We start from the raw sequence: 17,938 nt of genomic DNA on the forward strand, positions 1-17,938 counted from the left end.
AAAAAAAAAAAAAATTTTTTTTCTTATTTTGGCACCTGGCCAATTCAGGAATCTGAACCCATGACCTTGGTGTTATAAAGGCTCTTCTCTAACTGACTGAGCTAACTGGCCAGCCCTCAATTTTTTAATATTTTAATATACAAGTGATAACCTGGTTAAGATTTCTTAAATGTAGAAAAGAGAGTGTATAGCCTTGTCTATGCCAACTGGACTCAGGGTTACAGGAAGGAAACCAACCTGCAGTGGTTCTCTATCACCCTGCCTGATGTCCTGGAACCTTTGAGGAAGAGCAAAGTGCATCCCCCCCTTGTGAGAGCTGCTCTCAGCCCAGGATCAAAGCCTTTATTGTCTGTGTAGGAGGAAGGAGAGAAAGTCCCGCCGCCTCAGCCCCAGCCGCCACTGCCGCCTCCGCCTCCGCCACCACCGCAACTCCCTCCCGAGGCAGAAAGCCTCACGCCTATGGTCATGCCCGTGTCTGTCCCTGTCAAGCTTCTCCCACCCAAGCCCAGCTCTCAGGGGTTCACCAACAGCACCGTTGCCGCTCCTTCCGCCAGAGACAAGCCGGCCAGTTCGATGTTGGACGACGAGATGCCTGTGCTCGTGAGGATGACCCTCTCTCCCCCACGCTCACCCCAAGGGGCTGCCCCCCGCATGCCTGCTGTGAGTTGCTGCTCTGCCCCGCCTTCCTGGGATGGGGACCTCCCTTTGCTTTCTTGGAGATGGGAACCGCTCTCCCAGAGTCACTCACCTGAGTTCAGATGTGGCTTGGCCTCTTGGGGCGGAGTGCCCACAGCCACCTTGGGAACCCCAACCTCGTCCACATTGCCCCTTAAATGCCTGTTACTCTACCAGGCCAATGATCTGGGTTAGATTCTGAGAGACCTGAGGTGTTCCCAGTTTTAAACAGAGATGATAATTCAGGTGGCAATCAGTAATTCAAACATACGAGTTATTAAAATATGGAAGTATTTTTGTCCCAGATAATAAATAGCTGTTGCCCTTGGGCCATGGCTCCTTCCCCAGGATCTGCAGATCTCCCCAAATCCAGCAACTGCATAGGTAACCCCGGGCATAGCAGGGCCTCGCGGCAATAGTCCTGGCATCCATGATCGGCCTTACCAGATGCTTAATATTTTCAGTATCACCCTTGCTTAAATAACCTAATTTGTTAAAGTTCCCAAAGTAGTTTCACTGAGAGCTACCCACCCCCAGTCTCAGGAAAGCAAAGAGATTTGTGTTCTTACTCACTAAGTTCTCCTCTTTCTCAAATTCCAATTGCTTCACCCAAGCAGCTCACCTTGACTCTGGGGCAGAGTTCTGTCTTTCTCTGTCTCTGTCTCTGACTTTTTCTTTGTCGCCCCTAGGGAGTTTGTGATCTGTGTGGTTACCTCTATTAGACCTAACGCCTCCCCACTTTGTCCTTAGAGAATAGGCAGCTGCCGAGAATCCAGGAGGCATGAGAGTTGGGTTGAGCCAGAATAGGGGTAGGGAGGATAATTAAGAGAACTAGAAAAGTTCAGAAAGAACCTCTGTGGTTCTCTATGTAATATCAAGGTCTCAGAAGTGGAGAGATTGATGGAGAACCTCTGGGGGTGAAGATTCTCATAAGCTGGCAGGACTTGGGGGCCAGCAACAGGCAGAGAGATGAAATGATATATCCAGTCGTCCTCTTTGCCCAGGGAAGTTCCCGATTTGGTGGGAGAGACAGTTTCTACCCTTGGAGAACTCTCAATCAAGGGTTCCTAGTCACACAGGCAGCACACACATCCCTCTCCCACTCATTCCAGACGTTGAGAGAAAGATGAGAGCAGACAGAAACTGCTGCCCTGGGTGTGGCTGGATGGGAATACATCTGGGGAGCTCAAGTTAACTAGGAACTGGGGAGAGGCCAAGGAGTTTGGTATGAGTTTGCTCAAGAGATCATCAGTCAGTGGGGAGATAGGCTGAGTGGGAAGCATGTAGACAAGACTGAGTAAAGGTGAGCAATGTCCTGGCCCTGGAAGTAAAGAAATTAAAATGTCCAGGAAGAAACCTTGAGTTTTAATCCCAGCTCTGCTCCTAGTCAGCTGGGACCAAGACAGCTGAGACCCTCCCTCTCTCAGAGCCTCAGTTTCCTCCGCTGACATTGAAGGGGTTGGGCTCATTGGTGGTTTCCACCCTTCTCAGTGGGCAGGAGCTTTTTAAAGCTTCAGTGCTGGCCCCGCCTCCAGAGAGTCTGAATAGCTTGATGGGGTGGAACAGTGTAAATGCTCTCTCTAAAATGACATCCAGATGTGACATTCTGGGTGGTTCCTCTGGCCCAGGTGGCTTAGAGGCTTGCCTGGAGGATCAGAAAATCCAGGTTTTGAGCTGGAGTCACAGGACAGGAAGCTGGAGGGGAGGCAGCCCAAAAGGGACCTTTGGCCCTGTGATCAGAGGTTCGGATTCCAGTGCAGTTGAGATCACATGAGGTATGCATGTGCTTAGATGATGTCATCAGTTACTTGGGAACAGTGTATAAAGGATTGCTCCCCAGGTGAAGGGCATAGGCATCCTTCCCATTCTCCTCAGCCTCCTCTCTCTGCCTCAGCCTGAGGCGGTGAGGAGCCCTCTGGTGGGGTAAGGAGGCAGGTTGGTGTGCTTTGGCCTAAGGAGAGCCCCCTGGGGGTGAGATAGGGTTGGGAACAGCCACACTGGAGCCATCTGCTCCCTCCTCCTTTCCCCACCTCTCTACCTCCCTAGACTTGCCTCCAAGAGGTTGGGATAGCATCTTGGAAGACAAGGAAGCTGAGGGAGAAACAGGAGGGGGTAGAGCCTGAAGTGCTGAAGGCAGCAGGAGGCCAGAGGGAGAAGAGCCCACAGCTGAGGAGCTGACTGGGGCAGGTCACATGGCCTGCAGGCAGCTGGTCATGTGACCATGGCCAGCCCTTCCCATCACCCCCTGCTGCCTCCTCCTCAGGCGCCACCCTGGGCACAGGAATTGCCAGGAACTGCGGCTGTGACTGGCCACTGGCCTGCAGGGCCTGAGAGAGTACCACAGACCACCCAGAACCTTCCCACAGGTATCCCCGCCGCCTCTCCCAGCCACACCCAGCTCTCTCCACTTTTCTGGGCTGATGCTAGCACCCAACCCAAGTCTGTTTCTGTTTGGCTTTGGCACGCCCTGCTTATCTGTTTACGTGTGTATGTTTACTTATTAGTATATATGTATCGATGCGGCAGATCTTCCTTCCAGACTATGCTTGGTTCTGCTGCCCTCAAGTAAACTAACGCTGCTGACAGGAAGCCAGCCTAGGAGAGAGGCTTGCTACAGACGAGCCACCAGTGCTGGGAACAACAGTGAGGGGTGCTGAGGGGGGAGTGAACCAGATCCATTTCTAGGAAAGCACGTTCAGTGGGACTTCAAGATCGTAGACGCCTCTCCCCCAGCCTGAGAGTTACCTAGGAAAGCCCAGGGTGGGTCGCCGGCCCTGGGAGCCTTGGCCAGGCCTGAACCCCCTCTGCCCGCCCCCCGGCCTCTGCCCCCGCTTCCCTCAGTAGATTATTCTGTCCCCTTCTCAGATCATGTGTTATCTGTCCCTGAGGGCCGTCTCTGGGGCGCAGTGGGGAATTAAAGAGCCCCCTCAGCTGCATTCCACTTAAACAGATGGGAATGCAGTGATAAGTTACGAAGAATTTTAATTCATGACTTCTTGCCCACCCACCATTCCTACCACCTCAGCTCTTCAGACGTTGGGGATTTCTTCCGAAATCCGTTTTCTGCCTAGTCAAGCCACCAGAACTGGCTTTGCCTGAAATGGATGTGGTGAGAGCGGGAGGGCGGCAAGCGGAAGGCAGCCCCTTTAGAACAGGAGACGATCCCCTTCCGTGAACCTGTGGAAACGGCCCGTCGGGGGCACGCCGGACTGTTGGAATCAGATCCCGCTTCCCTTCCAGGAAGTCCCCAGGAAGCAGCAGCCGGGCGTGCCCAAAGCTGAGGAGCCCCTCAAGACGGCGCCGGAGAAGAAGAAGTTCCGGCACCGGCCCGAACCGCTCTTCATCCCGCCACCGCCCTGCTGCAACCCCAACCCCGCCGCCGCCTCGCACTCGGGCGCCACGCTCTACCAGAGCCAGCTGCGCTCCCCGCGCGTGCTCGGGGACCACCTCCTCCTGGACCCCACCCACGAGCTGCCCCCCTACACGCCCCCGCCCATGCTCAGCCCGGTGCGCCAGGGCTCGGGGCTCTTCAGCAATGTCCTCATCTCCGGCCACGGCCCGGGCGCCCACCCGCAGCTGCCCCTCACGCCCCTGACGCCCACGCCGCGGGTGCTGCTGTGCCGCTCCAGTGAGTCGCCCCTCGGCCTCCTCACCCGCCCCGGGCACGCCCCTGGGTGTGCTGGCTGCTGCCCTGGGGGCCTCGCCTTCTTTCCTTTCCTCACTCATCCCACAGATTTTTTTTTTTATTTTGGCCGCTGCTGCCCTGGGGGCCTCGCCTTCTTTCCTTTCCTCACTCATCCCACAGATTTTTTTTTTTATTTTGGCCGCTGCTGCCCTGGGGGCCTCGCCTTCTTTCCTTTCCTCACTCATCCCACAGATTTTTTTTTTATTTTGGCCGCTGGCGGGTAAGGGGATAGCCCACAGATTATTGTGCAGGATCCGTTAGGTCTACCAGACACTGTGCTAGATGCTAGGAGATACTTAGAATAAGATATAGTCCTTACCCTCAGGGGAATCGCAGTCTAATGGGGGAGACAAACACATAAAGTGATCACTACAGCCTCTGGGGTAAGGAAACAGTTGAAGTGTGCACACGCTATCTAGGACTGTGCTGTGGGTGACCGTGTAAGATACTCAGAAGGTATTTAGTAGATGTACCAACAGGATTAGATATTACAGGCAAGATCAAGCTTTGATGCTTTAGCCTGCTTTATAAAAATCAAACAGGGAGAGGCCTGTAGCCAGGATCTCTTTCTGCAGCCAGAATAATTGCATAGAAATCCTCCAGCTTAGCAGATCAGTGTGGAGCAGCCAGCTTCTCTTCACCTCAAATGGGTAATGCTAAGCCATGTAGCACCACATTCCATCCATCCAGCTGCCTGGACACTGGTGGGGGTAACTCCGGATAAGTTGGGTACGAGGGGAGCCCTGTTATGACTGGTTATGTAACTGCTCATTTGTTTTAGTTTCCTCACCACCCCTTCCCATTCACCAGTTCCCTCTGGTTTTTGTGTTTCAGACAGCATCGACGGCAGCAACATAACAGTCACCCCGGGGCCTGGAGAGCAGACTGTGGATGTTGAACCGTAAGGAAAAGCCAGTTATTCTTTAGAACAGAAGCCTCAGCTGAGGAAAGGGATCAAGAGCTTTGAGAAGTGCGCTTAGTACTCCTGTGGTCAGAGTGGCCACGGAGAGACAAGTTGTAGAAATTGTAGGCTCATGATATTTCTTGAGTACTGTTGCTTCTGTACTGTTGCCAGTACTTCAAGGCCTTTGCCAAAGACTAAGTGCATAGTAAAAGTATGAAGCCCTGTATCTGGAGAACCTAGTATCTCCATCTCCGACTCCACAGGCCAGCCTGGTTGTAGCCATGGGCTTGCACATCCCCAGTAACACTGAGACATCTCTCTCCAGATGCCCAACTCTCCAAGAGGCTCCTTCCAATGCCTTCACTTCCCCCATCCCCTCTCTCAGGTTCTTGGCCAGTCTTCCAAATGGGCTTGTTGAGTACTTGAATCATACATGGGCAGTGGGGGTTATTATGGAAGAGAAAGGTAGTTATTTTCATGGGTAGCCACAGAAAAGAGGCCAGGTGGTAGAGTGGTAAGTAGATTGAGTCAGAAATTAGAAAACGTGTGCTCCGACACCGTTTTGTTATTTGATCTTGATCAAGTTAAGCTTTCTAGGCTTTGGTTGATTCATATTAAATGGAAATTATTATTACTGCCTTGTTTGTGTCAAAGCTCTTTGTGAGGTTCAAATGGGATAATGTGTGTCAAAGTAGTCTGAAAGGGATAAAAAAATGAAATAAACACTTCATATTTGTCCCCTTTTCTCTGGTTAAATGGTACCATCGCCTATGCTGTGGGCAGCTGTTCTCTTGGAATTAGCTACCTTCTCTCTCCCAGTTACAGGGAGCTATGAAGCCCCAGGCAGACTGCACCCTTGCTCCCCCAACATTTCTCCCCGATCTTAAAGTTGTTCCTTATCCCAGTGAAAAGGCCATGCCTGGAATCTTAGGGTCACACTGTGAGTAAATGCCCCTGCGTTCTTCTTGCAGAAGGAGCTGGTTTTCTTCCTTTTCAAGTTTCTGACAGTTGCCTTTGGCGTAGGCAATCAAATTGAAGACCACACTGTTGTTTTTCTTCTTGTCATTAAAGACGTATCAACATTGGCTTGAGATTTCAAGCAGAGATCCCAGAACTTCAGGATGTCTCTGCCCTGGCCCAGGACACACACAAGGCCACACTGGTATGGAAGCCCTGGCCAGAGCTGGAAAACCACGACCTCGAGCAGAGAGGTATTGGCATATGGGGAGAGACTGGTGGGAGAGGCTTGATTCTCTCACTGGGATCTCTGACTCCCGGATTGGTATGTTTTTCCATGATACTGAGCTCTCTAATGCAGTGGCTTCTTGTTTCCAACAGTGGAGAATCTTCTGAATTTGTGTTGTTCAAGCGCGTTGCCAGGTGGAGGGACCAATTCTGAATTTGCTTTGCACTCTCTCTTCGAGGCCAAAGGTGATGTGATGGTAAGGAGCCATGAAAAGGAGTCTTCACAGTTCATCTTCTTCACATCAGAATTCTGAAAAGGATTTCTCCAAGTTTCTATATTGTCCCATGTACCATACAACCAATTCATAAAATGGTAACCAATCAACATGGCTTCGCATTTCTTAATTCAGTGAGTAGGTCAGGACTTAAAAGCCTGCAGAAAAAATCTCCAGTTTGACTTCTGTTTACACATCTGTTTCTAAGTTATAATTGTGGGCAAATCTATCTTAGGAAATTAGAATTTCTTTTCATCTGCCTTGTATTTCGCATCAGAAAACTGAGTTTCCAGTGATGGAGGTAGAAGGCCTTACTAAAACAAGAGCTGGCCTATCATTCTCTGCCGATTGTTCTTTTCTGTTATGGAAATCGGCCAGAGTTTGATGCTTATAGAACTCTTTTCTCCTGTAACCAAAATGAAGTGTTTTCTATACACTAACTGGTTCCATTCTTTCACCTTTAACACATTTCTGCAGATGTCCCCAACCCAGAGCCTTGGTGTTGTGTTCCCAGAATCAGAGCTGACAATTTGCCTGTTCAGCCTGGACTTCTGGCCAGATCACTCAATCGTTTACCTCATTTTCCCCTTTATGTAAATAATACAGGGTTCCTGGTATTAGGTCTAGCTTCCTGCTTTTTAATTTTATGAAAATGTGAAAATGAACAAATGTCCCAATACTGTGATGCTCTTCAAATATTTCCTAGAATGTTGGATAAGTATCCTTAATCCTTTGAGATCAGTGATACAGAGTTGCACTTCTCAAACTTTTAACATGCACACAAATCACCTGGGAATCTTGTTAAAATGTGGATTCCGATTTAGCAGGTCTGGTGTGGGGCCCAAGGTTCTGCATTTCCAATCAGCTCCCAGGCGATGCTGTTGCTGCTGGTCTGTGGACCTTGCCTGGAGTAGCAAGATTCAAGGCATTGATGTGCCCCTAAACCATCCAATGCTCAATTCCGCCTCCAGCACTTTTTAAAAAACCAACGAGGATGAAGGAGGCAGATTTGAAAAGGCTTATTTAGCTAGGCTGTCTGGAAGGATGGTGTGTGGTATAGTTACTACTAATATAGCTGTTTATGTTCAATTGTAATGAAACGTGTGATTTTTCTGTAAAACGGTTACAAGTCACCTACTCATTTTCTCAGATCCATTGTCCAGAGACTCAGCCTCCATTCAGAGGAGGCTCCCACCATCTCTCTGAGGCTGGTGGACCCTCACCAAAGAAGAAGTCAAGTCTCAGTTGCCATCTGTGTTTTTCTGTGACATGACCAACTGGCTTCAGGCATGGGCTGGGGAAGGGGTTAGAACGATGAGTCCTGTTGGGTGCTCTTTACCTCTTTTGGGTAGGTCTCCCTGGGACACACAGATCTGTTACTGACTCTTGTCTTTCCTCTCCCTGGGTCTGCAGGCTGCTCTGGAAATGCTGCTGCTGCGGAAGCCAGTCAGGTTAAAATGTCATCCTTTAGCAAATTACCACTATGCCGGTAGGTTGCTGGGGGCCCTGTGCCCCGTTGTTTCCTGAGAGCTGCTTGCATGTTTGGTTGCGTCAATGATAGATAATACCAGTCTGTCCTAATCGCCACTTCTGATCTCAAGGGGCATAGCTGGTGGGGCAGTTGTGTCTGTTGGCTTGTCACTGTCAGGCGTTTGTCTGTGTGAATTCCTGCACCTTGTAGGTGTGCCAAGACCTGGGTGATAGTGGACAGTGCCTGCACATGTGGCAATGAGACTGCAAAGGGTTCAGTACAGAGCTGACAATAATCAGCAGCCTCCTGGCTTTGGAATCAGTATAGATTTGGGTTTAAATCTTGACTGCACCCCTTGGCTGAGCCCCTTACCTTCTGCAGCCTTGATTTCCTCACCTGTAAAATGGGGTTCATATTCCATCCCTTATAGTGTTTTGTGAAGGTTAGAGATAGTATATGTAGCCCCATGCCTGGCACGTGGTAATAGCTATTATTATTTGCTTGTTATTTATTGAATACTTAATGTGTACAAGGGACTGTGCTAAGAACGAAGACACAACAGTGTCTACAACAGACATAGAGTCCTGCCTCACACAGTTTGGAGTCTGAAGAAGGGGCAGTTATTAAACAATGGATGACACTAATGGCAGGAAAAAAACTTTATACATATAATGTCTTTAGAGTGTGTGGATTAATGATAGCAGCACCAGTAAGAGGGAAGTAGGAGATACCTTTGAGATTTGAATGGAGTGAGAATCGTAAAGAGAGAAGGAACCAGGTTGGGGAGCCTAAAAGGTGGCAAACGAAGCTGAGGTCAACATTTTCATTTCCATTAACCGGTAAGCCTGTCAATTCTAAGGATCTCCACTAACCTACCTTGGTTCTCTATTTCAAAGGGAGCTGAGTCCTCCAATGCCCTTTGATTTTTAATCATTTGAGGGCTTCTTTGGTGCCTTGGGCATACCCTGCCTAGGCAGTACTAAATTCATGGGCTGGGGGACCTAGAAATTCCTTTTCCAGTCCTTGGTCCAGGCAGCCAGATGTGGCCTAAGTCGAGGGCTTTGTTATAAACACTGGAATGTTGTCAGGGGGCTGCCTTTCCCCACTGCTTGCCTCGCTCCATGTGCCCCTCCTCTCTCATGGACCAGCTTTTCCACCTGTCATCACAAGAGAGAAAGGCCTGTTGCCACTTGGCTAAGCACGGCAAGCCCAGGGATGTATGCCCATGGGTCACCCTCAGCATACAGCAACTACTAGAATGAGGCAAGCACAACATGGACATGGGGATAAGAAACCCATCATTTAAGCAGTGGCCTAGAAAAGCCAGTTTCTTAATATTGCCTCCATCATTTCCTGCTTGGTGTCTGTCCCAAGTATGGTTAGAAAGATGTAGGAGTTCTAATCTGTCATGGAAACAGTGCCATCCTCTCTTAATTCCCAGCATCGTCTGCTGCCCATTAAGTCCTAGTAGATTGTCCAGCCTCCTGGAGCCTGTCTTAAGCTTCATTGCATGGTGGGTAGACAGTGGGTTAGCTTAAAGGGGCTTCCCAACTATGTGATGTTAGACGCTGCTGTCTTTGGCCCTTGGGTGGCTGGGGTCGCGGGGGCCTCTGGGTTAGTCAGCTCCAGCTGTGAGCACCTTCATCTGGGAGGCAACTCCCCTCCAGTTCTTCCCAGTGTGCCAAACAAGTAAAACAAGTATTATTTTTATGTGTGTCTGACATTAAAAAAAAAAAAAAAGGTTGGAAAGCTATGGACTAGAAGCCACCCCCTGCCAAACAAAACAAAACAAAAACACTAAGAAGTTACCAAGAACTTTGAAATTAGAGTGCCCTAAACTCTGCTAAAATTGATTGATCATTGGGGATTGGGGTTCCTAACTAATCACTTGCCCATCCCCCACCCTCTTGCCCCACAGGCAGACCAGGAAAGACTCTGTTGCTTTCTGGGATCATTTCAACCCTTGGAGGCAAGAGAGGTGAAGTTGAGGTTTGACGGATTGGTGACCCCAAGAAAAGGGCACTCACCTATGTCTGCCAATCACTTGCCTTTTCCAAGAAGTGATCACAGGCTGGGCCCCAGAGAATCTTCTTGAATTATGAGCATAAAGGGCAGAGGTCACTGGTTGCTAAAGTCTGGACTCAACTCCATCCCCTTAACAGTTCCCTTCCAAGCCACAGGGGAGGCAGCAGAGTCTACCCCATCACAGGCATGAGCTACCAACCACCAGCTCCTTTCCTCACTTCTGACCCCCCTTCTTTGGTTCCTGGGTGTCAGTGAGTTCCATCTCCATGGCACATCCTGCCTCGGCCTTTGTGCCAAGCCCTGATGGGTTGCTCCCCAGTAGGGACTGTCTGTTGGCTCAATTCCAGCTTTACCGGGACACTATCTTCTGGATGTCCTTTTGCTTCAGGCTCTGTGGTTGTGTCATCCACCCCTGAATTTGCACTCCAGGCTCCTAGCTATCTAGAGAGGGAGTTCATATCTCCCAGGCCTGTCTGTGCCCTGGAGGGAAGGCAGCAAGACTGGGCTTAGGGAGGGAGGCTGCAAGTTTGGGGGAGAAAGAGACCCAGGCCTGGGAAAAATCACTCCCTTATTTTATTCATTATCTTTCCTTTCCTACCCTGCCACAAGCAATTCAGAAAGAAAAGGAAAAAGTGACCAATGCTGGGACCCAGGAGAGACATGGTAGGGAGGGAAGGACTGGTGGGGTAGGCGACTTGCCCAGGTCTGAGGGATGCTTGCCAAGGCCAGATGAGCCCTGTACAAGATCCTCAGCAGAAAGTGCTGTTGCAGTGGCTCCCAGCACTCCACTCACACCGGGATGTACAGCCCAGCCCTGTGTCCTTTCAGTGTCTCCCACCCACATGTGGTTAGCAGTTGTTTGCAGGGGTTTCCAGTTAGCACTTGCGTGGGTGGGGAAGGGTTGAGCGAAGGGGAATCAGGGTGGGGAGGATTCCTGGTTGTGATTAGAGGGCTTGCAGCATCCTTGGTTTTTCCATGGAACTGGTCATTCCTGCAGATGGGTGCAGAGTGGAGGGGGTGTTAGAACTGGCCCTGGCTTCTTAGCAAGGGTTCATTCAGAGACTACTATCAGCTCTCACCACAGCCCAAGCATTCACTGGGACCTGAAACCTTGACCTGAGCTCCATGGGGGAGGCTTGGAAGAAATACCCATTCGGTTGAGAGCCTGGCTTCTTAGCAAGGGTTCATTCAGAGACTACTATCAGCTCTCACCACAGCCCAAGCATTCACTGGGGCCTGAAACCTTGACCTGAGCTCCATGGGGGAGGCTTGGAAGAAATACCCATTCGGTTGAGAGAGGCCTGGTCTCCTCCACCTTGCAAGGTGCCCAGTTTGATGAGGAAGCAGAATTACATACTCATTAGAATACTTTGCAAGGAACACAGCTGTGATTTCATTTCCCAGGGATTTTTAGCCCACATCTCTAGCTAGTCAGTGGTCCCCTCAAGGGCAGGAACTGAGTTAATACTTCCTCTCTTGCTTGCCTGACACAGCACTTGGAAAACAATGCTTAGTGGACAAGCTCAAATTCTAGATTCACATTGAGGCCTCCCTCCCTTTTATTCCCAGAGGGAATTTAGGTAGCAGCCTGCCTTATCCACACCCGTAAAAAAATTATTCAACCTTTACCCACTATGAAAAACCCTATATGGAAATGAAGATCTGGTATAAAAACAGTTCTCCTTTTTCCACACTGAACATGTCTGTCTTGTATAACTGCAATAACAACAACAATAAAAGTGTTTTAAAATCCTTAAAGGGGGCCAGCCTGTGGCTCACTCGGGAGAGTGCGGTGCTGATAACACCAAGGCCCCAGGTTCGGATCCCATATAGGGATGGCCGGTTAGCTCACTGGGTGAGCATGGTGCCGACAACACCAAGTCAAGGGTTAAGATCCCCTTACCGGTCATCTTTAAAAAAAAAAAAAAAAAAAAAATCCTTAAAGGAATGCAGAAAGGCCCTCTAAAAGATACTGCACCCAAACTTTCTCTCACTCCTCTATGTCTCTTTTTAATTGCCTGGGTTCACTGTAGATTGCCCCAAAATAAGCCACAATCTTTCCAGAACCTGTTTCCCAGCAACCAAAGCTGAGAACATTTTTCCTCTGGATACTGTTCCAGCACCAATTTTATCCAGTTAATTAGGTTCTTTGTAATTAGCCTTAATTGTCTTGTTAGGGGCCCCTGCGGATAATAGCCCAATAGCCAGGAATCCCCAGGTAGAACAAATGAGTCTGGGGGGATGTCAGCCCACTAACCCTGTATGTATGCTGAGTGGGTAGCAGGGATCTCAGAGAGAAAGGAAGGGTGGGGGGCGGGGGTGTAGAAGGAAAAGGGAGGGTTGGAGGCAGCCCTTACTTCAGTTTTTGCATTTTATCCTGGACTTTGTCTGAGCTGCAGAATTCAAGAAGGAAAGGCTGGCTTAGAACCTTCTCTAAGAATGAGGAAAGTGCCCCTGTCAGATTCCAGGAAAGAGAGAGACGCCTGAGCCTTTCCTTGATTTGGGATTACAGAGGGGGTTTGAAAGCAGGGAGTAGAAGACTATGGAAGTTATGAGCACTAGGGGTAAGGCTGTGGGATTAGAAATACACAAACAAGGAGCCCTTGCAGGAGCATGCAGTCTTCATGAGTGCTACCATGCACACATGAGCAGGAGACAATATGTCCCATAGCCCTGGGCTGGTTTGGAGTCTGCTCTCCACGTGTCCAGTGAATATCCAAAACATCTGTTGAGTACCTGCTTAGGACCAAACACTGTCAGTCGCAGGGTGACTGTCATCATCCCCCTGTCACAGGTTAGGAAACTGAAACTCAGAGAAATTAAGCAGACTTGTCTGGGGTCACAGAAGGAGTAAGCGGCAGAACCAGGTTCACAGCCTAAGGTCTCTTGACTAAAGCCAACCTTTTTATCATGGCTCAGTGATAGTGTTTGAGAACGCCTTCAGATGTTATCTGTACCAGTTTTTGGCCTGGGAATGTAGTCTAAGAGCCTGGGGTAGAGTCTCCGCCCTGGGGGGCAATCCAGCAATCAGAAGGCCAGCTCTAGTGTGAATGTGAGAACAGATTTGTTGTCTGGCCCAGCCTCTATCCCTTGCTTCATGGACACCCTGTTGGATACACATACACACAGCACTGTCACTTGCACTAAAGCACAGATCCTAGGACTACACAGAGGAACCATCTCTTACTCTTTAAGCCCATCCTCCCTGACCCAGCCCCTGCAGCCCTCAGAATGGGAGAGTGGCACAGAGAGGAATGGAGGGTGTGCAGCCCACTCCCAATCCAGATGAGTTGTGCAGAATGCACACATTGGGATCCAGAAGACAGAAGATCCCATCACAGAGCAGCAGCCCTGAAAACCTCCAAGAATCAGCAGGGGGAAGGTCTCCTTCCCTCATGAGGTTTGAGAATCCCCCATAATAGATGGGCCAGGAAGTTATTTCACCTTTATGGGGTTGAAGCCAGCAAGCCATTTGAAAACATGAAGGGACATACTCAGAAGTAGACAGACCTGGGAACTTAACACTCCTCTTTGGGCCAGAAATCAGGTGATGAGCCTTGCATGGAGTGGAAGAAAGTGTATCCACCATAGAGATGGGGCACTAGCCTCAGAAGGCTAGATGGCCCTATTCATGTCGTGCCGTGTCTTAGAGCTGCACTCTAACTCAGGAAATGGATGGTCTGGCTGAGGTTAGAAAGAATGATCATTGATCTAGTTGAGGGTTTCATCAGCAAAATGTCCTGATTTCCTCATCTGAAATGCAATCAAAGGTGGCACAGACTCTGGCCCTGTAGTAGGGCAGCACATCAGCCTCCTTGTAAGCTTGTGTGACTCAGCTGATGTGACATGTCACCATTGGGATCTTCTTCTTTTTTTTTTTTAATAAACTTTTTATTTTGGAATAATTTTAGATTTATAGAAAAGTTGCAGAGATAATAGAGAGAGTTCCTATATTCACTACCATTCACCCTTCACTACCATTGGGATCTTCTTCCATCAGTCTTTCCAACCCCTGTTATCTGTTTGCTATTTTGATGTACCTAAAAGGAACTATTAATATTCTTTCGTCTTTCAGCTAAATTGTTGATTAATCCTTTCCGTCTTCCTCTTTCTGCCTCTGCTCCTGGGTAAGCAGAGCATATGGGAGCTGGGGCCCCAAGGCCTTGAATGTTGGACAGAATTTGAGAAATGATGATGGAACTGCTATAAAGCCACAAATCCCACCAACTTCCTCTGCTCACATCCACTCCAGCAAGGCTTCTCCAAACCCCAAACCCCTCTTCCCCTCCCTGTTGCTTGCACAGCCACAGATGTCTAGGCCTCCAGAACCTATGGAAGATGCTTCCTTCAGCTAATGATTCATTGGAAAGCTACTTTCCTTCTAGATGCAAAGAGATAAACTTGAAAACCAAAGAAATGGTGGCCCTGCTTTTTTAGAAGTCTGAACCAACCCAGCTGTGGAGAGCATATTCTGAGTCTGGAGCCAGAGCTTTTAGCTTGAGGACCCATCAAGGAGTCAGACAGAGAAGGTTTTTATTTCAAAAATCTTGAGTTTTCTTCACTGAGCCACATATTCTGTCGAGGATCCTGAGATCTCCACCTGTAACCTAGGGAGGCCCCTCCCTGGCCAGAGCAGTTTCACCTGATTCACTAATTTTAGTCGAACCTTCCAAGGGAAGAGGCAATTCAAGTTTCCCATACTTCAGCCCCACCGGTTGACCATAGCAAAATAGAAACCTTGGACTTGCCCTGGATGGGAGAAAAGCTACTATGATTTGGGCGACTAGAGCTCTGAGAACAAGTGGAAGAATGTCAAGCCTCTCATGTACCATCCAAAAAATCAGAGATGTGGAGAAATCAGCAAGCCAGAAGAACATGGCAGAGTTTTCTGTGAACCAGCTATGGTGGATGAACCTTTCCTCCAGAAATAGGAGCCCCCTTAGAAGTAGACCTTATTTCTTGCACCATGTAGGCCAGTACCATTCTATATGATCATCTGCATATCCTGCTTTCTCTTTCATGGATATTGAGTTTGGCAACAAGCCAGCACCAGCCCAGCATGGCGGACCTCTCCCCCATCACTCTGCGAGTCTGTCAAGAACTGGTCCCACTCACCTCTCCAGCCTCATCTGCTTTCCCTCTGCTGGGACCCTATACTTGAGTCATACTGGATTACTGGTCACTCTTCGAACACCTCTGTCTCCTCATCTGTAAAATGGGATAATAGTAATACCTATCTTACAGGGTTGATGGTAGAACCAAATGATTAATAACTATTACTTAGAACCTGCCACATAGTAAGCACTTATAAATGTTAACTCTTTTTTCCTAGCAGTGTCTTGCTTGTAGTTGACACCTGATAAATACCTGTTGGATGAATGAATGAATGAATGAGTGAAGGAAGTGCATCATCTCATTCTTGCCTCTGATTTTGCACATGCTTCCTTTCCCCAAAGTACGCTTCCATCTCCTTATTGCTTGACTTGCCTCTGTATGTCCTTTAAAAGTCAACTCAGGTGTTCTCTCTACCTGGAAGCCTTCCTGGCTGCCCGGCCCTAACGTGAGTGTGGTGTTCCTCCTTTGTGCCCCATTGGTATCTCACCTTTACCTTTATAATTGCAGTTGTCACCTTGAACACAGCAACTTCTGGTTTGTCTCCCCAGTAGGTTGTGAGCATCTTGAAGGTGGAGGCTGGTGAATCCAACCACACCCTAAAGAGTGCTTATGCCATGAATACTTGCACTTGTGAATATGGTAATTACATAAAAATTTGTAGCTAAAATATGTTGAGTGCTATTTCCCAGTTATTAAGCTGGGCAGTTTTTGTGCATTGTCATCTTTAACTTTCACAAAAATCCTAAGAGATGGAAGTAATTATTCACGTTTGTAGGTAACAAAATTGAGTCATGTTAGGTAACTTGCTCAAGGTCAAGGCTGTAGCTGGGATTTGAACCCAGGTGTCAGGCTGCTAACCATTATACTACACTGGCTTTTCAAACAGGAGGAGGATATGTATCATATCACTTGCTAGATAGTTGTATTTTGTGACTTAACTAAATGACCCAGCAACTAAAAGTGGGGAGAACTGTGAGCTGTTCTTATGAAGTTTGTGTTTCGTTGTAGGTTCGGACAAGTGGACCTCCCTAGAAAGAAAACTGTTTAATAAAGCACTAGCCACTTACAGCAAAGACTTTATTTTTGTACAGAAGATGGTAAGCATGATTTTCCCCATTGCTCCCTTGAAGTTAAGTTTGGGAAATAGTACATCTAGAGATATTTAGAAATATTTAGTTACTGGTTTAACATTCTCACAAAAAGGATGTCTTCCACCTCTCACTGGTGAAAGATGGTTGTTGTTATAAGGGTGGCATAGCCCTAATATCAGGGGTATGGGGGTAAGAGGGTGGGGGAGAAAGAGGATATAGATTATTTGAACATTGCAGTGGTGGGGGGTTATTTACTACCTTCATAAAAAGATGTAATATATAATTCTGTCAGAATAACTAGAACTTGGGCTTCTAGTTCACAATTTACATAATTTATCCCATGTATATTTAACAGATCTATCATGTTTCTGACAGAATTTTTTCTGGGAAATTGGGGAGGGGAGAACATGTGGCCTCCCCTTACCCAGTAGCAGAGTTTCTGGTGTTGGACCCCTAATCATAATGACAGTAATAATAAAAATAATGCCTAACATGTGCAGTATTTTACAGCAAAATAAAACTTTCACGTGGATGAAATAGCACTTTGTACAACAATAATAAACTTAATAGGTTTTAATTGGCTGAGAGGTGGTTTAGGCTAAAAAGTTAAAGTGATTCAAAGAGTGTTTCAAAAAACTGAGTGATAGAGTCCTATTGTATATTTAAGGATAATTAAGGATGTCGGTACACAGAGAACAGGGTCACAGGCGACAGCTCCCACTGGCTCCTGGCTGGTCCTCAGAGGTGTCCTAGGGTGGCACGTCTCCTGTCCCTAATCCAGGGCCATGTGTGGACAAGCATCAGAGTAGGTGGACTTTGACCTGTCTCTGTGTCCAGCTCTGCATTTGCTCCTGCCTTTTCTGCCTTGCAGCCACCATGCCCTTTGCAGCCCACTTGCCCGGCAGCTCCCAGGCTCCAGTCTCTCTTGAGTCACCTTCCCCCAGGACTGCCCTGACCCAGGCCTCACTCCTTTGTTGACTACTGACAGATTCGTGTGTATGCTTGCTGGGCAACGCAGGGCTGTCTTGGATGGTATCCTCACACCCTAGGGGGATTCTGGTGTAGAAATAGGACTGCCCTGACCCAGGCCTCACTCCTTTGTTGACTACTGACAGATTCGTGTGTATGCTTGCCGGGCAACGCAGGGCTGTCTTGGATGGTATCCTCACACCCTAGGGGGATTCTGGTGTAGAAATTCCAGATGTGGGGTAGGTGAAGGGGGCAACTTTGGGGAGACAGGACCTCTGGTGGTGCCTTTCTCATCTCACCATGTACGTGGCCATGTTCCCACCCCAATGGTAGCTCCAGAGCCCTTAATCTGCCTCCAGAAAATCCACATTATTGAACCCCACCTGAGCTCAGAGATAGATGAACTAAACAAAGGAATGTTTTTATTTTAAAATACATATACCTTCATCTCAAGTATTTATCATTTAATTAAAAAATGAAAAATAAATTAAACATAAAAGGTACATATACCTTTGCCTCTTTGGGGGTGAGCAGGGCAAGGCT

General features: G+C 48.2%; 1 protein-coding gene across 5 annotated transcripts in view; it reads left to right on the top strand.

Moving 5' to 3' along the window:
• The window catches only part of TRERF1 (transcriptional regulating factor 1), a 71,201-nt gene that overhangs the window by 37,998 nt on the left and 15,265 nt on the right, over window positions 1-17,938 (top strand). For 3 of the 5 annotated variants that reach the window (XM_008568904.1, XM_008568905.1, XM_008568906.1), the window contains exons 4-10: window positions 358-660; window positions 3,916-4,303; window positions 5,195-5,261; window positions 6,336-6,475; window positions 6,603-6,706; window positions 8,138-8,213; window positions 16,344-16,432. In XM_008568904.1, the coding sequence (XP_008567126.1) occupies window positions 358-660; window positions 3,916-4,303; window positions 5,195-5,261; window positions 6,336-6,475; window positions 6,603-6,706; window positions 8,138-8,213; window positions 16,344-16,432 (1,167 nt within the window). The remainder of the gene's footprint in view (window positions 1-357; window positions 661-3,915; window positions 4,304-5,194; window positions 5,262-6,335; window positions 6,476-6,602; window positions 6,707-8,137; window positions 8,214-16,343; window positions 16,433-17,938) is intronic. The other 2 variants (XM_008568908.1, XM_008568907.1) reach the window with 1 other exon arrangement.

This window comes from Galeopterus variegatus, unplaced genomic scaffold (genome assembly GCF_000696425.1).
Source record: "Galeopterus variegatus unplaced genomic scaffold, G_variegatus-3.0.2 Scaffold452, whole genome shotgun sequence".
NCBI lineage: Eukaryota > Metazoa > Chordata > Mammalia > Dermoptera > Cynocephalidae > Galeopterus > Galeopterus variegatus.